The following is a 27,623-nucleotide window of genomic DNA, read 5'->3' on the forward strand; positions in this document are numbered from 1 at the left end:
AGAACATCATAATAACCAGGATGCAAGAGAAGAGTGTTCAGGGCAAGATGGTTGAACTGAGCCCTGGAGCTTGGTGGTGGGCAAGGACGCTATCTGTGTTGACCCTGCAGATACTAAACATATCTGAAGTGGTTAGTGGAAAAACTACTCAACACTAATGACAAAGCTTCTCTTTTTTGCTTACCCTTGTGATCAACTGGGGTTTTAGATCTCCCCATGATCTCATCCTCTGTGGCATTCAAGTTCTGGATCAAAAAGTATGTGGTCATTCTCCCTTTACCTTTCACTTCAATTTCACCCTTCTCAATGATTTCAAACCCTTGATTTTTCAAGGCTCTGCACAGAGAAAAAAAGTGCATCAGATATCAAAGATTATGGGTCTGTAACTCAAGAGTTGGCTACAATGCAAAGGGCTACTCAAGAGGAAAAGTCCGGGACACAGGACACACAACAGCAGGGGAGGGAAGATCCCAGACATCTGCCTGCTGAAGCAGGACAGAGGCTGTGGGGAAAGTGAGGATGAGATATTCTGAACAGGATGCCAAAGGCCAAAAGAGAACACAGGGACCCATCAAAACCCTCCCAACCCTGACACCAATTTTCCTCCCTCCAGCTCAACCCTCATATGGGCATCTCTCACGTTTCTACACACCATGCTGTCAGTGCCCATGTGGACACCACCTTTCATGTTTCTGCCACGTAAGACTCTTGGGTATCAACACTCTTCTTTCCATCTTCCCCAAGTGCACCATATACCCCATGCTTGCTACTATGCTCATCCTAACTACCCAAGCTTTCTCCACCATAATTTCTGTCTGCCAAGGAACTGAAGAGGAGGACTATACGGAAGGGACCATGAAAAGAGACAGAGCTATGGGGTAATTACAAAACTTTTCCCTGTTTATTTATTTACTAGCCACCAAGTGATGTTGGAGAAAAGCCAAAGAACCACTCAGACCAATGAGGATTCAAATTCATGACCACCTGCCTCGGCACTCCATCGAGCCTTCCCTTGCCCTTGGCCAGGTTGGTAGAGAGTTCAGACCTTCACCACACTCCTCATGGGCCTCCATTTGGCATCTGCTCCCCTCACTCATACGCTGGTGGCTGTGCCTCCTGCTTTATGCCCTCATTCATCTACAAAATTACATTGATTACAGGTGAGAGCCTGTGACTTCTCACCCCATGACCACACCATCCTGTCCCCCAATCTCCGAAGATGAGGTATATTTCTTATCCAGGGTCTCCTCACCCTCACCCCCTTCCCACCACCTCTGGGCCTTGCTCCATTGGCCACCCCACGCTTATCTTCATCTCCCATTCCATTTGCCTTTCTCCTTCTGCTTTTCAGTGTGCTTATGTCTCTTCCATCCTAAACAGAAGCAAACAAAACAGCCTCTCACCTGCTTTAATCTCATACAAATTTTCTCCTCTTTTTATTCTTCAGCCCAATGTCTATCCCACCATTCTACTACAACCACTTTTGAGAATGTCCCCAAAACCTCTAGTGAGTATTTTTCAGTCCTTATTACTACATTTGACATTTTTGTTCAATTCCTCCTTCCTAAAGTCATCCACAAGAGTGCTTCTCACCCTCAACTCTCCTGGTCCTTTCTGAGTATTTCTTCTCCTGTCTCTTCCCTGGGCTCCTCTTCCTTCTGTGCCACTTAAATATTGGTTCTGCACAGGATTCCATTCTTTTCTCACTGTTCTTTGCACACTGCATCCTTCCCTAGGTTGATCTCATCAACTCTCATGACTGTAATTACCACCTATATGTTGCTTACTCCAAGTCTGGATCTTCAATAACTCAACTCCATCCATTTTATGGCACCTCTAGCTGAATGTTCCACAGTTCCTTTGAACCCAGTGTGTCCAACCTAAACTCATTGTCTGCCCCTATGATCTGGAATACTTCTCATTTGTCCCATTGCAGATGGCGAGGCCACCATTCAAGCCCTAGTCACCCAGAATGGAGACCCGGGCTCCTCCCTTCTTCTCATCCCCCATTTCTAACTACTTTAGCTGGTTTTATTTTCCCCCATATTCCCACCACTAATGTTCTGATTCAGACCAAACTCCTAACAGGTCTCATCTGTCTCATTTTCTGGTTCTCAAATATGTCCTTTCAGGGTCTCTAGAGTGGTCAGTGTCAAATAGGACCCTGACCCTGTCACTGTCTTCAACCTCACATTCGTTGGGGGCTTTTCCTCACCTACGGCATAGGGCTCTTGCCCTTCAGTAAGGCATGTGCAGCTCTCACTGCTCCTGCCTCATATTTTCCAATACAGAAAACCTCGGGTGTTTATAGTTCTCTGCACCTATTCTACATGTGAGCCTCTACCCACTTTTTACTCCCAATACCCCAATTTTGGCTAAATTTTACTCTGGAACTCCTTGCTCAAGATTCAGCTCAGGAATCTCCTCCATGAAGCCCTTTTTTACTGGGTCAAGCACCCTTGCCCTGGGCTCTCATGACACCCCCGGTGACTACCTTGAGGATAAGAGTGCAGCAGTTGAAGGTGGGGACGCTGAACTCTGACTCCGTGGGCTGCATCTGGGCTATTCTCCTTCCTAGCCTACCTGGTCCTGAGGCAAATGATTAACCTTTTTGTGCCTTTTCTTTCATGTAAATAATAATAATAATAATGTATCTTCACAGAGCTGTTGCAACTGTAAATGAATTAACATATAAAAGAATTTAGAATAGAATGTGGCCTATTTTAAGTGCTCAAGAACTGTAAGTATTGTTTTATGCACATATTTATCATTGTACTTATCTCACTTTAAAAATAATCAACTACAACTTTTCTTTTTTCTTCTACTAGACCAAAGGTCAGCACGCTTTTTATATAAATAAAGACCAGATAGTAAATATTTTAGACTTTGTGTATCATATGGTCTTTGTTGCAGTGATTCAACTCTGCCTTTGTAGCATGACGTCAGCCATAGACTATACGTAAATGAAAGTGCATGGCTGTGTTCCAATAAAACTTTATTTACAAAAATGAGCAGCAGACTAGATTTGGTCTGTGAGGTTACACTTTGCTGTTCCCTGAACTAAACTATATGCTCCTTGACAGTAAAAACCATGCTACAGTTAGAAGCTCAACTAAATTTATTATCTGCCACAGTATCTTCTGTAAGCCATTGAGACATGGAAGAAAAAACATGAGTTTCCTGCACTACCCCAACCCATGGCTGCTAGGCACTCTGTAAGTTCTAGAAAGAGGGAGGGACAAAGGAAGGCATGAATAAATGGAAGGCTACCTGTAGGCTGTGGGACTGAGGTGCACTTTGTTGGGAAGCCCATGACTTTCCATCCTAGAAGCTGTGTTCACAGTGTCACCAAACAAGCAGTACCGTGGCATCTTGTCTCCTACAACATCTGCTAAGACTGGTCCAGTATGGATCCCCACTCTGAGCTGTACAGAGACAGCATCACTGAAAAGAGACCATCTAATACTCTTGATTTTATTTGTAAGTTGAGATATAATTTACATAAAATAAAAAAACAGATATTAAAGTGTTTAGCTCCATGAGTTTTGACAAGTGCTTATATCCCTGTAACCACCACCCAAAATAAAATGTAAACTAGTTCCATTACCTTGAAAAATTATCTTGTGCCCCTTCTAGTTAAGCTCTCTCCCCATCTTCTTCAGCAGAGATAACTACATTCTCATTTCTTCTTCTTTTTTTTTTTTTTTTGAGATGGAGTTTCACTCTTGTTGCCCAGGCTGGAGTGCAGTGTGATCTCAGCTCACTGCAACCTCCGCCTCCTGGGTTCAAGAGATTCTCCTGCCTCAGCCTCCAGAGTAGCTGAGATTACAGGCACCTCCCCCCCCCCCACACACCACGCCCGACTAATTTTTGTATTTTTATTAGAGACAGGGTTTCACCATGTTGGCCAGCTGGCCAAGCTGGTCTCGAACTCCGGAACTCAGGCGATCCACCTGCCTCAGCCTCCCAAAGTGCTGGGATAACAGGAATGAGCCACTGCGCCTGGCCTTTTTTATTTCTTTTACCAAAGAATGATTTGCCTGTTCTAGAACATCACATATGTACAATCTTATAGTATATACTGTTTTATATCTGGTTTCATTTACTCAACATAATGTTTTTGAGATTCATCTATATTGTCTTACATATCAGTAGTTCATCATTTTTATCACTGAATAGCATTCTATTGTAAGAATACACCACATTCATTATCCAGTCTCCTTTTCATAAACATTTAGATTATTTTTCAGTTTGAATCTATTAAAATTAAGGCTGCTATAAACATTTCTGTACAGATATTTTTGTAGACATGTTTTCCTTTCTTTTAAGTAAATACCTAGAAGTGGAATTTCTGAGTCCCAAGGTAGATACATATTTAATTTTATTTTTTAACAAAACAAGCAAAAAAACTACCCAGCAATTCTCCAAAGTTGTTTTACTGTTTTACATTTCTATCAGCAACGTGACACTTTCAGTTGCTCCCATTTTCACCATCATTTGGTCTTCTCGTGGGTGTGAAATGATATCTCACTGTGGTTTTAATTTGCGTTAAATTGGTGACTAATGACGTTAAGCACACTGTCACACACACATGGGCCATTCATATATTTTCTTTTGTAAAAAGTCTGTTCAATTTTTTGCCTGTTTTAAAAATTGAGCTGTTTGTCTTTTATTGTTAATGTGTATGAGTTGTACACATATTTGGATATGTAATATGTATGTATTACAAATATTTTTATCAGTCTGTGGGTTTGTGTATTTATTTTCTTTAATAAGCAGAATGTTTTTTTAATTTTGATGAATGTATTCATCTGTTTAGGCTGCCATAGCAAAATACCACAGGCTGTGTAGCTTAAACAATGGAAATTATTTCTCACAATTCTGGAGCCTGGAAGGCCAAGATCAAGCTGTGGGCAGGGTTGGTTTCTCCTGAGGCCTCTCTGCTTGGCTTGTAGATGTCCACCCTTTTGCTGTGTCCTCACGTGGTCCTTCCTCTGTGCACATGCATTCTTAGTGTCTCTTTATGTCCAAATTTCATATTTTTATAAGGACATCAGGCACGTTGGATGAGGGCTTACTCTTAAGGTTTCATTTTACTCAGTAAAGCCTCTAGCTCCAAAGACAGTCATGTTCTGAGGCAGTGAGTACTAGAGTTTCAAAATAAGAATTTTGGGCAAGACACAATTCAGCCCGTAACAATGAAGTTTATCATTTTTTTCCCTTCATGGTCAGTGCTTTTTGTGTCCTATCTAAAAAAAAAAAAAAAAAAATCATTGTTTGCCCCAAAGTCATGATGCTATTCTTTATTTCCATCAAGAAGCTTTATGATTCTAGATTTTATGTTTCGATTTGTGATATATATCAAATGATTTTTTTTGTATATGGGGTAAGGTAGAACTGAGGTACATTTTTTCTTTCCACATGATATTCAATGGTAATAGAATCATTTTTTAAAAAGAGGTTGCCTTCCCCACTCAATTATTTGGTGCCTTGGTCAAAAATCAATGGACTAAACATGGAGTCTATGTCTGGACACTCTATGCTGCTCCAGTGGTCTCTTTGTCTATTCTTCTCCCAATCTCACTCTGTATTTTTTTTATTGTTGCTTTAGAATAAGTCTTAAAATTAGTTGTGTACATCCTCCAATTTTGTTATTTTCTAAGAGTGTTCGGGTTAGTCTAGATTCTTTACATTTCCATATAAATTTTAAAATCAGCTTGTGAATATTTTCTAAGAAGCCTGCAGGGATTTTGATTGGTATTCTACTGAACCTGTACATCAATTTGGGGAAAATGGACAGCTTAAATATATTGAGTTTTCCGATGAATATGGTATATCTCTCTATTTAATTAGGTCCTCTTTAATTTCCCTAAGCAATACCTTATAGTTTTAAGCATAGAGGTCATGTGTATCTTTTGTTAGATTTACTCCTAGAAATTTAATTAAGTTTATTTTCTTTTTATTTCATTTTCAATTTTTTGTCCTTAATATATAAAAATTTAATTAATTTTCCTGTATTTATGCTATGACTTTGCTAAACTCATTTATTAGATCTTGTAGTTTCCTGTAGTTTGTATAAGAGTTTCTAGGTGCACCATTATTTGTTCTGTGAATAATGATAATTTTATTTCTTCATTCATTTCCAAACTTAATGTCTTATATTTCTTCTTCTTGCCTTAGTTCACTGGGTAGGGGTTTTGGTATGCTTTAACTAGAAGTGGTTGTCTTTGTATTTATTCTGCTTGGGTTTGCTGAGCTCTGGATGTGTGCATTGATATCCTTCATGTTGAAAAATTCTCAACTATCATCTCTTCAAATATTTCTTCTTACCCATTCTCACTCTGTTCTCATTCTAGCATTTCAGTTACATATATGGGAGTCCATCTGATATTGTCCTACAGATATAGAGTGTCTTGTTCCCCTTTTTAACCCTGTTTTCTTCTTTGCATTTCAGTTTGGGTGATTTCTATTTCTCTGTCTTCAAATTCCCTGATTTTTTTCTCTATTGTGTCTAGTCTTTGTTAAGCCCATAAAATTAATTCTTTATTTCTGATTTCTGATATCATAGTTTTCTGTTAGATATAGATATAGATGTAAATATAGATAGTATGTACGTATTTCCCATATCTTCACACTTGTTTTGCCCCTTTTCTTATAGACCCTTTAAAATATTTATCAGACTAATTTTAAAGATCCTATCTGCTAATTCCAACATCTAGGCTATTTCTGGACCTGCTTCTATTGACTATTTTCTCTATTGGCTATCCACTATATTACTATTTTCTTGTTTCTTCTTGCATCTCATATTTTTCATTATCTAATTGAATGACCCATATTGTGTGTGAAAATACAGTAGAGACTGAAGTAGATAATATTTATCCACCAGAAAATGTTACATCCCTATAGAATTAGGCTGCTGGAATGGGCAGTAAGTAAATCTAATCCATATTTGAGTTGGGTCAGAGCTTTTCCAGAAATATTGGTAGATTCCATGCACCACTGGTTTCAAATATTATGAAGGCTGAATCAGAACTTTCAGTACAGCAGAGCTTAGAATCTGAGCACCAGCAAGGCTCTGAGGACCTTGAATGCTGTACAGCCAATCCACAGCTTTTGGAGTTGTAGGAGATCTCCTCCTGCATTACAGCCCAACAGTGAGATTTTCAGAAGTCTCTTTGCTCTTCAGTCCCACCCTGGCTCTCGGCACCTTGGGAAAATTTTCTCTGCCATTCCTCCTTGCCCTCATACTTCAAAAGGTCATCGTAGTGTACTTGGTGAAGATGAAGAGTACTTCAGTTGGATTTCTCTCAGTTCTCTTACTCTAACATTAGCCTTTAATGGGCCACTGCTTTGCATTTGGGAGAGGCCCCAAACACCTCAGGGACTCGGGAGTTCTCTCAGCTCTCCTCTCCTGTCCTAGTTTTTGGCTGACTAATCCCCTGCACTTGGCCTATGAGGAAGAGTTGGTAGGTGGGTACAGACTCTGTGGCTGGGACTCTTTGGCATTCTAACCTGTTGTTTCAGCCCTGTGACCATTAAAAGTCCACTAAAATTTAGATGGGATTATCCCTACCCTCACCTCTGGTGGATTACTTCTTCTGCTGCCCTGCCAGGATTGAATGCAATTATGGGTGTCTTCTCTTTGAAAGGTTTGTCACTTCCTGGAATTTAGTTTATTTTGATTCCTTTGCTTTCTGGTGGGGGAAAAAAAAACTGCTAGCATGGGAACAACAGTCTCTTATAGCTTTCTACATCCTAATCAGATTGCTTGTTGTTTTTACTTGCTAGATTTTCTTCTCCTTGAAATAAAATTATAATTTCTCTAGGAAAACAGGATTCTCTGAACCCTTCAAAGCACCTAGTAATACTGTCTCATACATGGATGGATCTCAGTAAATGTATATTAAAGCTATATGAATAAAATAATAGAATATCTCAGTGCAAAATAATTGCACAATTCTGTTAAGAGAGAAAGTGTTTCCAGTTCTCTCCCCTACATCCTTGAATAAGCCCATATGATATGCTGTTTCTGGTGGATATTTAATGATGCTCCTAATTATGTCCATAGTCTTACCTTGGAATTGCTAACATCCTTTCCTATTTTTTTCTTGGTAAATCCACCTTGAGAGTTTCCCACAATTCATTGTCTAATTTCATTCTTATTGGTGTAGCATTATTTTCATCTCTGGCGCTATGCCCCTTTCATATACACATGCACACACACACACGCGCGCGCACACACACACACACACACATGCACACTATGCTTTCCATTTTTATTTTTATTTTTTCACCAGTGACTTACACCAAGTATCCTTTAACTGAAACATTTATCTCTTATCTAACCTTCTTATATCTCTTCCCTCATTACCTCTCATCCTGATTTTTTATTTATTACATTGGATTTTTATTCCACTGATGCACACTGTGTTTACAATGAGTCATTATGGCAGCTATCTTGTTCTTATGACTATCTAAGGCCAGCTTTTACTTAGAAGACTACAGTGGATGCTGTAGCCATGATCTGCACTGTTTCTCAGCTTCTAACTCACCATGGTCAGAGTGAGTGCAGCACATTTTCAGAATCTCCTGTAAAAAGGTTATAATGTGGAAAAATCATGTTCCATCTTATAATTGGCTTTGTTTATTTTGAATTGACTATTTAGTTTATTTTGAATTTCTGACTGATATTAGCAGAGGAAGGATCTAGAAATCAAAGGCAGAGAGACGCCACTCTCAGCCATCCCAGGAGCATTAGGATCTGCTGAGCCAGCGGACGAGGACATTCATTTTTCATCTCCAAAACTGTTCAACTTTTAGAGTGTGAACAAACTTCCAGACTTGGAAGCGTACTTTTCTGTGAGAAAGGCGAGCAGATGTCTCGCTAGTGGCCGCTTGGTGGAAGGAAAGCCATTCTGAATATCTTACGGCATCACGGTGCCTGGCCTGCTGACTGCAGGCAGCTTCACACCTCAGCCTGAGTTCTGAACCTGTCAGATGGCAGGTTGGAGACACAATTTCCTAAGCAGGAAAAGTTGGCTGCTCATTAAACCTGAACCACTTGTTGAAATGCTTGAACAAAAAAGCAGGAATTATAAATGAGCTGGTTTTTAAGATGGATTGAGCCCTGCTAGGTAAATAGGAAGAACTGCTCAGCACTGTCCTGAATTATCAACAAAGGAAGCTTGCAGTCAATCGTAGGAAAACCTTGAGCACCGCAGCCTCCTCTGAAATTTGAGAAAAGTTGAGACTATAGGAGCCTTAGGAATATCTCTATTAGGGACATATGCAAGAGAAGAAAAGGGCTAGGATACATTACCCATTTTAATGACAGCAACTTACCCAGTAATCACCTAAGCACATAAGCAGAATTCTACTTTTGTGTGTGAGATGTTTGGCACTAAGCCAAGTAAGTACTCAGTTGCTCTCTACCTGGATGGGTTCTCCAGTAACAGGATTCATCACTTCCTTTGCAGAAATTCTCATCCCCAAGGCAAAATTAGCCACTCTTTGAGCATGGCTTCCAATAGGCACCGGTACACCTCCTACCACCATATAAGCATCTCCTATTGTTTCTACCTGTCAGGGAAAAAAAATAGGTATTCAGAGGGATTCCTTCATGCACTAAACATGTCACTACACTTTTTTTCATTTTCCATATATAGACAAAGGGACTATACTAAAGCTGGTAATTGATTCTTTGCTAAGGGTATGAGGAGCATGAGGGAGGAGGTGAGAAGGAAAAGGACTCAGGAAACAACCATGAGAGAGACAAAAGGCCTTTCTGCTTTCGGTGGAAACAAATCCCAGAAAAGAGGAAGCTCCTGGGGTAGTCATGTGATGCTATATATGAGATAACACATTGTTTAGATTCGATTTTCTGCTGAATTTAGGAGTAGGAGAACTACACTCTATGAAAATATCTGACATCTAGGTGCCCCTCAAGGGCACCAGAGTGCCATCTTAGCACTGAGCATTGTAAAAAGAATTCCTAAAAACTAGAATTCCTAAAATACTTCCAATTCCCTTTCAGCTTTTATTCTGACCCCACACGTATCCACACCAAACCCCAGACCAGTGCAGACAGAGGCAAAGGGAGACTTAGAATCAAGCACTCGCCCTGCGTGAGCACACCGGGAAACACCCCACACTGCACAGACACTTACTTTATAGACTGCATGCACACTGGTTAATCTGTCAAACTTGGAGTACATGGAATTCAGCATGTTCACTATTTGTATAGGTTCACAGGCAGTACAGATGTTAGTAAATGTCACTACATCGCTGAAAAGAATCGTGCAGCTTTTAAATTCTCCTACAACAGAAACCAGGTATCAGTGAGAAACAAGGAGATCGACTAATAAGTCCATGAATTCTGGATTAAGAGGCCCTGTGAGAATCAAACCTGCCCTGTGCCTTGTGGGAAAAGGAGCTGGATGCCATTCCCCATTCAGCATCACCCAGCACACGTTTACTGAGTGCCCGCTGCAAGCTAGTCGTACTAGGAGAATCATATCACAGGGAGCAAGCAGACCAGGCCCTCGCCCCCAAGGAGCCCCCAGTCTAATGAAGGAGACATAAAAGTGAACAAATCCTTCTAGTAAGATGCGACCAGTGCTATGGGAGGACAGAAAGGGCCCCTAGCAAGTGGGCCAAGCAGAGCCTGAGCTACAGGAGACCTGGGGACAGGGCTGACAGAGACTGGTCACTGTGAAGTGATAGGTCCCTGTCTTTGCCTAGATGTCAGGAAACCTACCTTGTCCTGAACACTTGCTCCTAAATCATGCCCCTGATTCCACCTTGGACCCCATTCATGCTAACTTCCACATAGCAGCCAGATGCCCTGTTTAAGTCAGATCTCCCATTCTTCAATCTCAAATCTTTCATGACTTCCATCACACTTAGAATGCAACCCAAAGTCCTGACCATGGCCTACAGAGGGGACCCCCCACCTCTGTCCCTGCCACCTCTCTGACCCCATGTCCCTCCGGCTCCCTCCACTCTGGCCACACTGGCCTCATGGGGTTTCTCCAGCATGCCAAGTGCCTCCTGCCTTCAGGCTTCTACACTTCAAAAAAGAGGTGTTTCCTCTGCCTGACACTTTTCTCAAATATCTACAGGGCCTGTTACTCACATTTCAAATGTAACCAACTCAGTGAGAACTCTCCTGACCACCCTGTATAAAATAGCCCCTAGACTGGCTATCCTTTTAGCTTGATTGCCTTCCACCCACTCCATACACATGTGACATTATATGTATATACATATATATATATTTTTTTTTTTTTTTTTGAGATAGAGTCTCACTCTGTCACCCAGGCTAGAGTGCAGTGGCATGATCTCGGCTCACTGCAACCTCCACCTCTTGGGTTCAAGCATTTCTCCTGCCTCAGCCTCCCGAGTAGCTGGGACTACAGGCACACGCCGCCATGCCCGGCTAATTTTTTGTAGTTTTAGTAGAGACAGGGTTTCACCGTGTTGTCCAGGCTGGTCTCAAACTCCTGAGCAGAGGCAATCTGCCCACCCAGCCTCCCAAAGTGCTGGGATTACAGGCGTGAGCCACCATGCCCAGCCTGATATTTTGTATGGAATGGTTTATTTGGTTATTGTCTACCTCCCCATGGGAATACAAAGCTCCATGAGATGGCAGACTGTCAGTTTAGATCTCCGCCATATCCCAAGCACCTAAAGCAGGGCCTGGCACATAGTAAATCTCAATAAATATTGAGTGAGTGAATCAATGACTCCTTGAATGCAGCCGGGTGCCTTCTTTGTTAGTTAAGCCTCTGATGGTAATTTCCCCTTTGTGGAACTTTCCCTTCTCCTTGGCTTCTGGCCTATCATCCTCTCTTCATATTCCTCCTACCTTTCTGATCTCTTTGTTTTATATCTTTCCTTGGCTTCTCAACCTTCTTCAGCACTAGATGTTCCCTAAAGAGTAATACTCCACTCTCTTCTCACTTCCTGTCCTCTAGGTGATCTTATCCACCATTCAGAGTCTATGATTAACCCCGCCCACATTGCAATAACTCCCAGATGTATAGCTCCGTGCCACAATGTTCCTACGAGCTCTCACTAAGATTCCTACCACTGATCATGCTATGTGGAGTATCCCACAGACATCTCCAGCTCAGTGGTTCTAAAATGGACCTTATCATTCTCCCCCAACCCTGCTCTTCTTTCTGGCCCTGTCTTAGGACAAAGCATCCCATTTTTCCATGCGAGAAGCCTCAGACCCATGCCTGCCTCCGCTGTTTTACCTTCCCCATCTGGTCAGTGAGGAAATCCTGCTGATTCTTCCTCAGGCTGCCCTAGTTCAGGCCTCTACCATCAATCAGCTGCGCCCTTATGGTCTTTCAGCCCCCCCTCATGCATTCATTACACTGCAGCCAAAATCGGATTTATAAAACTCATCCTGTCACTTCCATAATAAGAGAAGAAACTTCAATGAATTCTCACTGCCTACAAAATAAAAGACAATTTCCTTTTCCTTAATAGTCCAAATTCATCACTGCATCACCTGAACCCCACCCTACCCACTCAGCGTCACCAGACCCCACTTTTCCACATACCCCATGCTCTGGGAACATGCCCCATGGTATTTATTTGCACATTGCCTTAACTTTGCTCTTACTAGCCCATTCTCCAAAAATGCCTTTTTCCTCTTTGCTTGCTGAAATTCAGCCTCAAGGCCCAACCCAAGTGTCACACACTTTTGAGAGGTGCCTCCACAACTCCAACCCACCCCCCTATCTCTTATCTCCTGACATCTATTTATTATTAATTTCCCTGTCCCCATGTTGCCATAGCACCTTGTGTGATGGAAAGAGTACGGATTTTGGAGTTAGATGGCCTTAACGCAGTTAGTTTCCACCTCTTTCATTTATCAGCTGCGCTGAATGTCAATTTGCTCAGCAATATGGTATGGACAACACCTCCTTCATAGAAATGTTGAGAAAATTTAATGAAACTGCACATGTAAAATGTCTAACACGGATCCTGGCACAATAATTGCTCCTTAATGCAAATTAGTTTCTTTTCCTTTGGTCATTTCCACCCCCATTAATTTATTCTGCATATATCTATCAAACTCATGAGGCTGTAAACTCCTCTGTGTCCCCAGATCTGGAACAGCACCCTGGCAAAGAGTAAGTTCACCAGGCATGTCTGGTGAATGAACACAATCCCATGACAAACGGAAAGTGAGTTCAGGGTAAACACAGCATCCCTGCCTCCATAAATAGTATACTGTCCCAGAATGGTCCTCAGAGGAACCCTATGATTTAACTAGTGTGCGAGTGTATTATTTCTAGTTATAGTTAAGAACCGTACTCATTGTCACTGAGTAATGAGGCCAGTCTCAGGACACATCCTTAAATTCTTAGAGAATTTAATGTGTGTGTAGTTGACAACCATTTTTATATAATTCATGTTTCACTCCTGTATTATTTTTATTATTATTATTATCAATGTAGAGAGAACAAAGCTGAGAATATGCAGGTGGAGTAATTACCCCAAGATCATGTCACTTACAAGTGACAGAGCCAGAATTCAAAACCACTTCTGTCTGGCTTCAAAGCCTGTGGCCCTGACCACTAAGACATACCACGCTCTGCTCAGAGGACCCTGTGGAGGAGAGGGTGCCTTACCTGCAGCCACCTTTTTGCCCTCCCTCAGCTGGTTGGCCACGTGTTTGGGCAGCATGGCATAAAGTAAGGTCTCTGTTTTCTTCTTTTCAATGGCCAAGTGCTTGGAGAGGACCCGTAGCTCCTCCTTCTTCCTTTCCAGCTGGTTGGACAGCTCTATCTCAGCCAGCCGCTGCTGGTTCAGGAGGATGAGATCCCTGGTGGTGTCGTGGGGGGCGATGTCAGAAAGATGCATGTTGAGTTCTTCCAGCTCTTGCAGGTTGCGGAGCTTCGGAGAGCACAGGTACACCATGCACCACATGGACTCCATCCAGATCATCTGGGCTTGCCATCATGGAGAGAAATGCAACAGTAGAGTATGTCACCAGTAGGAACTGAGACGAGTTCGCTGGACAACCAATCATCTCCCACACTGTGTGCTTCTAGTCACTGCACAGTCACGCTCTTTCTCTTTTACCCAAGGTCTGTGAGACCTTACTCATCTCCCCTCTGTCCCTAGCAGCTGTGTCCATTGCCTACATTGAAGTGGCTCCCATCTATCAATGGCCTCCATGCTACCGATGCCAACACAAGTTCCTTGGCCTTTTCTTTACTCAGCCTTTCTGCTGTTTGATGATGTTAACCAGACCCTTCTTCCTGAAATCTCACTTCCTAGGACTTCTCTGACACTGCTTTCTCTCTGAGATGTCCCCTAATTCTTTGAATTTTTATTTACATTATTTTAATCTCATTCCTTAAATGTTAGTGTTCCTGAGGGTTCTGTCTTGGTATTCTCTAGCATCACACAACTGCATCCTACACCATGCTGACTGAATCTGAATTTCCAGAGAAACCTTGCTTCCTGAACTCAATGTGTGTATTTCTTTAAAAACAGATATGTTTGTTATGTTATTGTAAAAGCAGTACACATTCATTGCAGAAAACAAAAAAAGTGAAAGAAAATAGTAGAAATCACCCATAATCATACCACATGGATAATTACTGTTAATATTTTGTAGTATATCTTTGTTTTACAAAAAAACAGGGATTACATGGCATCTTCTTTTCATAATCTGAATTTTTCACTTAAAATATATAACATATTCTTTCATAGTATTAAATATAGATATTCATCTTAATTTTTGCTGGTTACCTTGCTCATACTGTCTTTTATTAAATAATAAGCTAGTATTGATTATATTTTATCTAGCTTATCATTGTATAAACAACATTGTGATGAATAAGCTCGAGGCAGTCTTTGTGTATAATCATGGCTAGTTAGTTTGTTAAAAAGATATATTCTTAGACACGGGTTACTTAGACAAAGAATATACTCATTTTTAAGGCTTTTGATACGTATTGCCAAAATACACTCTAGGATGATTGTGACAATTAATACCTCCAGGAACAGTGTTTTTTTTTTCTTCTGTTCTCCCTGTTAGGTATCTGTTCATGGATATCTGCACTGAACTCATCTTCGATCCCCTCCACAAATCTTCTCTTTCTATTAGTTCTTTCATTACATATGTAGTCCCTACGATGAGCTAGGCACACTGTTGTAAGCATTGAGGATACAGCAGTGACTCAAACTGACAAAAATCCCTGCCTCAAGGACATTACATTATGTCTTTTTTTCAGTTAATTGCACCTTCATCACCCAGTTACCCAATCAAGGAAGCTAATAATTATCCTAACGATTCTCTTCCACCCCCCACATCCAGTCACCAAGTCCTGCCTTAATTATCTTGTGAGTCTATCCTCCAATTGCCACCCCAGTGCCACTGCCGGAGTTTAGCACCTTAGAGTTTCTTTCCTGGACTCCAGAAGCAGCCTCTGTCTGGCCTCCCAGGATCCATTTTCTCTACACTCTGACCCATCCTTCACACACCTCCAGAGTGATCATTCTAAACATCAAATCTGATCATGGCAGACACTTCAACATGTTTCCAGCTGCATGATAGAGTTCAAGTCCTCATCTTGCCAACCTCCTCTCCCATCACTCCACTCTACACCTCACTCGGGTTCCCAGAACATGTCATTCTCCCCTCGGACATCCCCCGAGTTCTGCCTGTGCTTATCCCTGGAATAACCAAACATCCCTCTAATAGAAAGATAGCTCAGAATGTGTGCCCTTTCAAGGCATATGCAAAAATTTGCTCAAAATGAATCAAAGACCTAAATGTAAGAGCTAAAACATAAACTCTTAAAAGAAAACACAGAAGAAAAGTTTCACAACGTCAGATTTGGCAACAATTTCTTGGATATGGCACCAAAATCACTGGCAACAAAAAAGAAAATAGATAAATTGGATTTCATCAAAATTAAAATCTTTTGTGCATCAAATGACACAACCAACAGTGAAAAGGTAACATACAGAATATATTTGCAGATTATATATCTGATAAGAGGTTAATATTCAGAAGGTACAAGAAATTCCTACAACTCAACTGCAAAAGCAAACAACTCAATTAAAAATGGACAGAAGACTTGAATAGACATTTTTCTGAAGAATAAGTAGAAATGGCCATTAAGCACATTAAAAGATGCTCAGTATCACTAATCATTAGAGAAATACAAATCAAAACCACAATGAGATACCACTTCACACCCATTAAGATGGCTACTATTTTTTAAAAAGCAGATAATAAGTGTTCATGAGGATGGTGGAGAAATTGGAACACTTGTCCATTGATGTCCATGATGGGAATGTAACATAGAGCAGCCACTATGAAAATCAGTATGGAAGTTCCTAATTTTAATAAATTAAAAATAGAATTACCATATAATCCGGCAATGCCACTTCTGGATATATATTCCAAATAAATGATGGCAAGGACTCAAAGAGATTTGTACACCCACATTTGTAGCAGTATTATTCGCAATAGCAAAGTGGTGGAAGAAATCCAACTGTCCATTGATGGGTGAATGGGTACAGAAAATGTTGTATATTCATACAGTGGAATATTATTCAGCCTTAAAAAGGCAGGAAATTCTGACACATGCTACAATATGGATGAACTTTAAAGACATTATGCTAATCGAAATAGGCCAGTCACAAAAGGACAGGTACTGTATTATTCCACTTATATGAGGTATCTAGACTTGTCAAATTCATAGGAACAGAAGGTAGAATGCTGGTTACTGGGGAATTGAGGAAGGACAAATTAATTATTGTTTAATAGGCAGAGTTTCAGTTTTGCACAATATAAAAAAGTTCTGGAAATGGATGGTAGTGAAGGTACAACATACAACGTGTGAATGTGCTTAATACCAATGAACTGTACATTTAAAAATTATTAAAATGGTAAATTTTGTTATGTAAATTTTACTACAATTAAAAACAAAATGTGGGCCCTACTAATAGTGAGTTAGATGATCATGTTGCTATATAAAATACAGACATTAATTTAATACCAATAGCACCTCATGCATTCTGAAAATTTTGGTAACATATCAGAATTTTATAATTACATAATGTATATACTTGTATAATTATGTATGTAACTATATTACATACATAGTTTATGTCTAAACCAGAGATGGTTGAGGAAATAAAATATATTCTTTACAGATCAAGTCAAGTGGAAACGTCAGAAAAAAGAAAACGTGTTCTCAACGTAGCCCCTACCCCACTTTTTAGGAAATTGGAAAACTTTGCCTCTTCCCTTTCTGATCAATCTCTCAAACAGGCGGGGAGCAACAGGAAAGGAGTGAGTGATTACCTCGAAGTTTGAGTGTAATCTGACTTTGCCATGCTACAGGCATCATTTCTCTTCGTGTCTTCAGGACAAATTGACTGTTGATAAATCTGCAGATGCTGAAAATGTTGAAGGTAACTTGAGGATGAATGATGGAGAAATACTCATCCAGTTGAATCTTCTGGGTTTGGAGTCCTGGTACGTACTTCTGAATGTTCACTCCGGCTTGCTTCACCCATAGCTATCCACAGAGGACAGATATAAGCTGAGGAATAGAAAGCAACCCTCCTCCCCATAAACTTCCCCTTGGTAATAACATTCTAGCCATGTTCTGTGGCTCACTATCAGGAAAGGGAGTCAGTAATGGAATCAACATCATGGAAGTAATAAATTTTTTTGAAACAATCAAATCTGTGCTAATGTCTGAAATAGAAAAGAATAGTACGAGAGTGCTCAGAGGCTTATTTCTGACTAAAGAGAAATGAGGTTACAGCTCTCTGTTGGGCTAATAGTTCCTCCCTTGCTCTCTGAGACAACTCTCTCTCTCACTCTCTCTATCATTTACTAATGAAGAAACTAGCAAATTCTATAGCATTGGATCTATCACCCAGGCCTGGGTGAAGAAATCCATCAAGGGGGTGGGGGGATACCTTTCACTGCTATCTCCAGTGAACACACAGAAGGAGGAAGTAAAATAGGTGTCCTTTAAATGAGTTCCTAATCAATTCAGTTGACATGTATTTTATCCATGGAAATGGATTAACAATCAAACTTAAATAGTTATGCTCACAACTCTTACAGAGCAGTGGCTTGAGCTGGCATGACCCCTTCCGCATGTTCAAGATGCAGAATGTGAAGCTGGGTGGGATGGAGACATACATGGTGGTCACAAGGATGGGAAGAGTTCATGGATAGAATTCCACCCTATTGTTGCTACTGACTGTGTTCTGCTGTCTCTTTACGTAGTGAATTTTAGTGTCACTTCCTTTTCCCCTTTTTTCTAATGGTAAACTTTCCCATGCATTCACTAGTTCAAACCTCCCTTTCTACCCTATCAAGAAGATCCTGCATTCTGGATTCTGGAGGATACCACAATATGAAAAGGAAATCAATGGTCCTGCCAGGGTAAAGCCTAGTCTCCCAAGCCCTGGGAATTTCTCAGGGACTTGAAAATCTCCACTGTTCATGAAGGACTGTAAATCATGCTCACTTCCCTGGCTTAGCCCCAATTCTAAGCTACAGAGGGAAGAGTCTCTTACTGATTCATCGAATACAATGTGGAAAGGAAAAAGTGTTGCAGAATGTCTTCTCTTCAATCCAGAGTCTCTCAGGATAAATTGGCTCAAAGGTGTTCATGAGATGCCCTGGACATAGAAAAAGAAAGTGCTGATGAGAAGCAGCTCCCGCCTCCACCCTTGTACAGAGCAGAGCTCAGGATAGGGATAGTATCTTAAGTGTTTCACAAGCAAAGTGCAATCTCACTTCTTTTGCATGGACTCCCTCAGCATCTCCAGATGGCCACAGCAATTCTTCTTCCAAATTAAAACAAACAGAAAACTTGCTACCAGGTTGAGAAGCCCTCCTGCCCCCTGCCAAGTTTCTGCCTGCCGCTGAAGAGTTTCTGGGCCAATTGAGTATGTCTCGCCATGAACACAGAGTCGGCATTGAAATGGTGACAGCCAGACAATGAGCTAGCAGAGCAGAGCGTGTGCTCCGGGCCCAGCATCAGGGACATTTGCCATGGAGCTTTTTAGACTGACAGTTTTGGGTGGCACGTGAAAATTTAACCAACAGTCCTCTTTGGCAGGGGGTAGAGATTCGAAATGGAGCCTTTTTGATATGAAAATCTCCTAGACAAAGGATGTCAATTGCGTGTTTGACTCACTTGCCATGGCTTGAAGGACGCAAAATGCAGCCCTTTGAGCCCTGCAGACCTTCTCCCAGATGCGTGTCACCTGGCCCATTGAGCTGTGACGCAGAGCACCCTAACTCCCTTCTCCCAATGGATCAGAGCCCTTATTCAGACTCAGGCGTTAGGTGCTAATCGTTAGACGGGCTCAGTGCCCACAGGGGTACCTTAGCAAGCCTAATGCCTGCATTTTGCAAATGAGAAGATGGAGACTCTTGTCCAGGGTCACACAGCTCCTTAGGCACAGAGCCAGAAACTTGCTTTCTTGGCTCTTGATCTAGTGTCCTTTGCTTGGGCGACTAGGGTTGTTATCCACAGATCTCCAGTCCAGAAATGTGTCCAAATGGAGAAGGCCTGACTGCAGAAGACGAGCTGTGGAAAATTCATTGTTCCTGATGGTACATCAGTGCTCATCTTCCTTCTCTCCACCCATCACCTGTTGGGAGTGATTCCAATTGTGTCTCCAAAAACTTTTTCTTAGGACGGGGAGACGATGTCTCCATGTCACCCGGCACAAATAATGAAAGGCAGTGGAAGGACAATTAGAGCCTGACATTTTAAAGTTAAAAACCATGGTCACCAAATCCAAGCTTTGCAGAAACTAGTGCCAACATAATCACAGAGGGCTTGGCCCTGTCAGTGTACACTGGCCACTACTCCTGAGAATCAAGCAATCTTTCTGATCTCAGAGCTGAGCTTGGGAGAATCACTCACTTACCTTTTCCAAACATGACTATGCTTCTCACAACATCCCAGTGGGATTTTTTCACAGGACAAGCAGAGACATTCAAATATTTCTCCTTCATCTTGAGGAAAGCTGCCTGGAGGGCCTGCAGATGGCAGGGAGACAAGTACCTGGTCACATGACTGGAGAAGCACAAACCCCATTTGCTGTGATGGGGTCCACCTTTAAATAAGGAACTGTATCCATGGCCAGAGGAACAGCATGAGGGCTTACAAGATCACTTCTACCAAGACTTTAGCGTTCCTGGTATTTTTTAATCAAATTAGTCCTCATGCTGTTTCTCTATCAAAGAAAGCAATAACTTTTTAGAAAATCTCAAGAGGGAACTAGGATGATATCTGGCAAGAAAATCATGCACGAACATTTCTTCCTGTGGTTGAAGATTCTGCAGTGAACAGACTCTGAGATGGACTTTGAAAATACTCTAAGGAATCAGAGACTAATCCTAATCTGGGTATTTTCAAAAGCTATGTGCATGGAGAGCTGTTCAGCTAACATACATGGTAACCTAAGCAGGTAATGATCACCCTATCAGTTGCAACTGAGGTGGCCAAGTACAGAGTCTTGAGTTGACTCAGGACCTATGACTGGTTCCAGCTGCAGAAGTGGGCACTGAAGACTGGAAAGATCAATTGATTTGAGGAGGATTGAAAAAAAAAAGCCATCAAGTTCAAATTTCAAACCCTTCATATGGTTATTGTTATAGGTGAAAAATTGTCCAGGCTCAGGTACATCCCAGAATGCTTCCCAGTATATATCCACTTAACCTTAACCCAGCAATTCTCAACTGGGAATGATTTTATCCATTACCCCCACTATGCAGACACTTGGCAACGCCAGGAGACATTTCTTTTTCTTTCTTTCTTTTTTGTTTTGCCACAAATGAGGGGATGAGGTTCTACTAGTAGGAAAAGACCAGGGATGCTGCTAAGCACACTATGACGTGAAAGATACCCCATCAACACCAAAGAATTATCTGGTTCAAAATGTCAGTAGTGCCAAAATTGAGAAACTCTGCCTTAATTCCACTATTAGAAGGTCCAGTTGGTCTCCCATCCAAGCACTAACCAGGACCAACCCTGCTTAACTTCCGAGATCAGTCACGTTCAGGGTGGTATAGCCGTAGACACTCATAAGTGGGAGTTGAACAGTGAGAACACATGGACACAGGGAGAGGAGAATCACACGCCGGGGCCTGTCAGGGGGCAGGGTGCAAGGAGAGGGAGAGCACTAGGACAAATACCTAATGCATGTGGGGCTTAAAACCTAGTTGATAGGTGCAGCAAACCACCATGACACATGCATACCTATGCAACACATTTGCACGTTCAAAACATGTAACCCAGAACTTAAAGGAAAATGTAAAAAACAAAAACAAACAAAAAAAAGGTCCAGTTGATTCTGTTGTTTGCATAGATTTTTCCAAGACTCATAGCTCTACTTAAGTGCAACTGTTCTTTCTAAAGGCACAGCAAACCCAGTACCTCTTGGTCTCTCTCCATGCTCTGACTGTCTTGTAACCTTTTTGGCTTTGTCTTTCTCATCTTCCTGTGAGCCTTCTGTACAATCAGAAACACAACATGCTCCTTCTTCCCTGTCCTCTCCACTTCTTCATTCATGTCAAGAATGTCCATGGTTACATCAATGTCAAAAAAGTCTTTGGCCACAGCCTCAATGATACCTGCAGCAGAAGGACACCTATTGTCAAGGGATGGCTGAAGGCAACTTTATCAGCAAAAATCATAAAATAATCAAATTGCAAAACTTCTGATGAATATTCTGAAGTTCACCAAGCCCAGGCCCTGCTTCAAATCAGACATCAGTGACAGCCAATTAAATAAAAATATGCAGAGACTGAAGTTATACATGTTTGGATACCAAATATATCCATGCCACTTTAATTTCTAGTTTGGCATCTATTCATTTGTTTGTTATTTCAGGTAGGCATTTAACTCATTAAACAAACAAATAAACCTAGAGATAATGTAAGCAAAATTCAGTTGTAAAAGCATTAAGGATCAAGTTCAAAAAAGTGTTCCCCTGGAAATCTATCCCAGGGTTATATACAAAATATAGGGAAAGAGCCGGGCGCGGTGGCTCATGCCTGTAATCCCAGCACTTTGGGAGGCTGAGGCAGGCAGATCACAAGGTCAGGAGATCGAGACAATCCTGGCTAACACAGTGAAACCCTGTCTCTACTAAAAATACAAAAAATTAGTAAGGTGTGGTTGTGGGCACCTGTAGTCCCAGCTACTTGGGAGGCTGAGGCAGGAGAATGGCATGAACCCGGGAGGCAGAGCTTGCAGTGAGCCAAGATCGCGCCACTGTACTGCAGCCTGGGCAATAGAGCGAGACTCCATCTCAAAAAAAAAAGAAAAAAATATATATATATGGAAAGCATGTATGAAGATGTTCATGGTAGCATTGTTTACAAAAGCAAAAGATTAGTATCAATGGAAAATTTAATAATAGGAGATTAGTTAAGATAATTACAATATGGAATATCATTCGGCCATTTAATATGTGGTTTTAAAGATTATGTGGAAACATGCTTTTTCTACAATGCTAAATGCAAATAAAAAGCTGATACAAAATAATATACGCAGAATTATCACAATTATGTAAAAGCCTGTATGATTTAAAATGTTGAAAGTACAAATTACTCATTTTTGTGGAATTTTGGAAACATTTTAAAAGCTCAAGGACATTGGGAGCAGTGGTCAAGATGATATGAAGTCACACATTCTAAGAGTTTTAACTTCTTACCCATAGCCAGTTATTAGCCATCCTGGAGAATCTATGGGGAAACCTTCCTCACTTCAGAAGCCCCATAGCTCTGCGGCCAGCTAAGCCATTTCCATACCTGGTACAATGTGGCACAGACCACTTCTATCCGAGTAGTAATGGAGAAACATTTTCCCATCTGCTCCTCTCTCCACACGAAACGATGGTGCATTCATCTCCTAATTAAAAAACACACATTTTTCCCAGTGGACACAAATTGTGTAAATTATGCTTTTGAGGCTTTGTGAAACAATAGTATTTATCCATTACATCACACAGAACTATATGCCAACCCTCTCTCCAATCACATAGAAACTCCCACTGTTTCTGCTCCTGTATGTCAGGAATTTTATACTATACCTACTGTACTTTAAACAACTCTATATGGCAAGTACTAGTTCCATTTTAACAGGAAGAAACTGAGGCTCAGGGAAGGTAAACCTAGGTTAACGGTATAACAACATTTGATTCCCAAATGAGCCTTTGCACCGTGCCATGCTGTTTCTACCCATATTCCAAAAGCAGCTGTCTGCTGGTAACAGGAAGCCTTAGTGAGTTTCCGCCGCGCTTGGCCTGTGACCAAGTGACCATGGGCATCTTCACTTTCCAACACATCAGGGAATCAGAGAATTTGCAAGTAGAATTAATCAATGTCTTGTTCTGAAAGGATAATGTCTTCTGTGATATCAATTTGAACATTTAGAAAGTAGAACCTTCCACCGGGCGCGGTGGCTCGTGCCTGTAATCCCAGCACTCTGGGAGGCGAGGCGGGCGGATCACGAGGTCAGAAGATAGAGACCATCCTGGCTAACACGGTGAAACCCCGTCTCTACTAAAAATACGAAAAAATTAGCCGGGCATAGTGGCACATGCCTGTAGTCCCAGCTACTCGGGAGGCTGAGGCAGGAGAATCACTTGAACCCAGGAGGCCGATGTTGCCATAAGCCGAGATGGCGCCACTGCACTCCAGACTGGGCGACAGAGCGATCTCAAAAAAAAAAAAAAAAAAAAAAAAGTAGAACCTTCAAGGATACATCAGAAGAGATCCTCCCCTTTCTCCAGAAATGTTGACATTCAAGTACCTATCATTTCACAGTAAATGAGATGTATACTAGGAAAGAAGGATAGAGACTTTGCCTAGGGGAGTCTCTAGCTAGTTAGAGGGCAACTCAGCACCCTGGACACACAGCTTTTGGTCCAAGTGAGGGAATAGGTAAAGAAGATGGCTTCCTTCCACGATCTTTGTCGTCTTCCATGGTGAAATGTTGTTAGTTAAAATGGGTTTCTTTTTTTTCCCCAAATACTTTTTATCTTTTTTTTTTTTTTTGAGATAGGGTCATGCTCTGTTGCCCAGGCTGGAATGCAGTGGCACGGTCACGGCTCACTGCAGCCTCTGCCTCCTAGGCTCAAATGATCTTCCCACCTCAGGCTTCTGAGTAGCTGGGATTACAGTCACGCCACCTCCATGCCCAGCTACTTTTCTTTTGTTTGTATTGTTTGTGGAAATGTGGCTTTGCTGTGTTGCCCAGGCTGGTCTCAAACTCCCGGGCATAAATGATCTTGTCCACCTCGGCCTCCAAAAGTGCTAAGATTACAGGCATGAGCCACCACACCCAGCCCTCAAATACTATTTTTTTCTAATTCCAAAAGTATGTACCTAGAGAAAGTACATATATTTATTTGTATGTATGTGTGTTTACATCTTGACAAAATGTAAAGAGTAGTTGAGGCAGCACATATAAAAAGCATAAATAAAATAGGAAATTAACAGTTAATTTAAAAATTATATCCAAGTCCTACATAGTGAAAATAAAGTAACAGAATACAGAGGCCTGAAAGAAAGTCCACGTGATCCTGCTTCATGCCCCTCACTCCTTACCCCCTGCCCAGAGACACTTCCAAAGTTCGTGCTTTTAGTTCTTCTGGTCAATGTCACTAAGTCTGTAAATAATATAATTACACTTTTATTTCTTGCTTCAAAAAGGGCTTTTTAAAAGTGGAGAATTAGGGCAAAGAATAACAGAATAAAAAAAATGCTTTTGCCTAAAGAGACAATCTATAATACTTTGCCCAGAATAAAGCACTATATAGCCGTTAGGTATCATTACAGAACAGAATAGAAAGCCCAGAAATAAGGCTGTACACCTAAAGCCACATGATCTTTGACAAAGTTCTCATTATTCCAAAGAATAATGAGAACAGCACAGGGCAGGATCTTTGGAGACAGGTGTGGGTTTGGGTCCAGCTCAGCCACCATGCCTTGGTGATTTGGGGACAGTTACTTGAACTTTCTGGGCCTCAGTTTTCTCATCTGTATAACAGGAAAAATAAGACTGCCTACTCTTATGGCATCAAGAAGGTAAGTCAATGTTGACACATTACCTAGCCCAACACCTGCCTCATAATTAGCACTCAATGAAGTTTGGCTAAAGCATAACAAGATTAAAGGCTCAGTTATAACCAGAAATGTATACCTTAAAGGCACTGCCAAATTACTAGATAGACACAAAAAAAGTGAACATTATCTTACTTTGTTATTTTTGCCTAAAGAGACAATCTATAATACTTTGCCCAGAATAAAGCACTATATAGCTGTTAGGTATCATTGCATGTATTTTCTTCCAACTTGTATATTATAATATTTAAATATTTTATTTATCTCATTATGTGCAAAATGTCCTCAAATACCACCAGATGATAAGTTCTATTCCATTGCTTCTCTAGCATCAGTTATAAGTGAGAGCTAAATATTGAATACACATAGACATAAAGATGGCAACAACAGACACCAGGGACTACTAGAAGAGGGAGGAAGGGATGGGGGTCGAGGGTTGAAAAACTACTGGGTACTATGCTCACTACCTGGGTGTTAGCGTCAATCATACCCCAAACCTCAGCATCATGCAATAGACCCATGTAAAAAACCTGCATATGTACCCTCTGAATCTTTTTTAAAATATTGAAATTATAAAAAAGCAAAGGAAAAAGATCATAGGATAAAAAATATATGTCTTATAAAAAAAATTAAAAGGGCCTAACTCTATTTCTTTATATCCTAATTGTTGTGCTTTAGCTAAGAAATTGAAAGGAAGTTGTCATGCAAATTATCATTAATTCTTAAACTGGCCGTATTGAACAGAGAGAAAAGAAAGGGGAAGGAATAGAGTTATTTATTTATGGAAAGCTGATTTTTCTGGGCTGATTACAATGCTAGACTTTTACATCTTATCTCTTGTAATCCCCATATTGCTATGAGGTAAGTTATTTTTTCCCTATTTATTCCTTTTTGTCTCTGTTTGTGTCCAATACCTTAAAAAGTACTTGATACATAGTATCACTCAATAAATATTAGTTACCCAAGAAATATTATTAAATAAAATAAATTGAGATTCAGAGACAGCAACTAACTTGTCCAGGATCGCACAGCTGTTAAGTGGTAGAGCCAGTGGGACAGTCTCATGGGCCCATCTGACCCCATAAGCAGGGCTGTTTCCACTCCCTCTACCCTTCAGTAGTTCACATGATAACAATAGGACAGGTCCAGCTATTCATGCCCAACTATTCATGACTCATAATTGAAGTCAGTTAAGGCTTCCAAGCCTCTGATTCCTTATATGAAAAATGGAGAAAATAATACTTTTCCCATTTATTGTCTATGGGGGGGTGTAAGGGTTGCTGAGGCTTTTTAACATCCACAATCCCATTTTGTCCCCATGACAACCCTGAAAGGGTGGATATGAACACCAATACAGAAATGGTGAAGGAAGATCTCGGTGAAATATAAAAGGCCCTAAAATTAAACTATGTTCTATAAAGTAATAAACTATTATTATGATATGTATAAATGCTCTTTCACCTTTTCTTGTCTACAAAATAGAAGAGAATCTAGGCATTTGAATTTCCAGTGATCTCTACAAACAAGAAACCCAAGGAAAGAACTCCAGAAGGATATATCCCAGTAGGGAAATTAGTTTCCTAACACCTCAGTCAGTCACCCATGGGTTAATCAGAGTTGGATGGTTTCCGATTCTGGCTCTTAGCCCTGTCAAGTCTTCCCTTCTGATACATGAATAACATGAATCTGGCTGCATATGCAATTTATCAGCTCCATCCTGGCCAGGAAACCTTAGGAGAGCCTTTGTTCCAATTGTAATGAGTCTCCAGGATTTAATTCCAAATCAACACCACACCCTATCTGAAAAGACCATCCCTTCAGTTTTTGTGAGCCAGTTTATAAAAGTGGCCAGCAGGTGTTTCTTTTTCATTCTCTTCCAAAAAGAACTCCTGAGCCCACCAACACCAGGTACCAAGGATTCTGCAGATGGGAGGGTTCTCCTGCAGCCGCGCCTCTGTTGGGAGAGGCGGGGAGCTGGCCCAGGACTGCCACAGCATTTGCTTCCTCTTGGGCAGCCAAGACCAGATTCAAGTGGCCTTACCTGATAAGAGAGTGCCAGGTAACTGTGGAGGGCATCCAGGTTTTCAATAAACTCCATGAGATTTCCTCCCAGTGTCCGTAGCATCCTGTCATAGCCAGACATCTTACAGAATTGAAAGAAGTATTCTCCAAAGAGTTTCAGGATGCTTCCATGGAGACACCTGTAGAAACCAAAGCATACCCCCTAAATAAAATCTCCTGGAGGTGTGTGTTATCCTTTGTGTGGTCTTCATTTATTTCCAAAGGGTTCACATCCTGGCTGTGTGACACTATCGAGCTACTCTCTAAGCCGTCACTTGCCTCCTCGGTAAAATGCCAATAACCACATTGATGTCATGGGGCCTTTGTGAGGAGCCCCGTGCAGCCTGGCACTGGGTAGGTGCTTGTGAAACATAAGTCTCCTTGACAAATACTTCCTCAAAGTCGA

General features: G+C 41.1%; 1 protein-coding gene across 1 annotated transcript; it reads right to left on the bottom strand.

Annotated features, from left to right (window-relative positions):
- Nucleotides 1-6: 6 nt before the first annotated feature.
- Nucleotides 7-27,299, bottom strand: LOC101128425 (guanylate cyclase soluble subunit beta-2-like). The gene is given in 13 exon segments (XM_031001427.3): nucleotides 7-104; nucleotides 185-336; nucleotides 3,271-3,425; nucleotides 9,433-9,579; nucleotides 10,167-10,315; nucleotides 13,650-13,970; nucleotides 17,348-17,564; nucleotides 18,583-18,612; nucleotides 18,614-18,687; nucleotides 19,951-20,062; nucleotides 21,462-21,658; nucleotides 22,841-22,940; nucleotides 27,198-27,299. Coding segments are annotated over 13 exon segments (1,854 nt in total).
- Nucleotides 27,300-27,623: the final 324 nt, after the last annotated feature.

Source organism: Gorilla gorilla, chromosome 14 (genome assembly GCF_029281585.2).
Source record: "Gorilla gorilla gorilla isolate KB3781 chromosome 14, NHGRI_mGorGor1-v2.1_pri, whole genome shotgun sequence".
Lineage (NCBI taxonomy): Eukaryota > Metazoa > Chordata > Mammalia > Primates > Hominidae > Gorilla > Gorilla gorilla.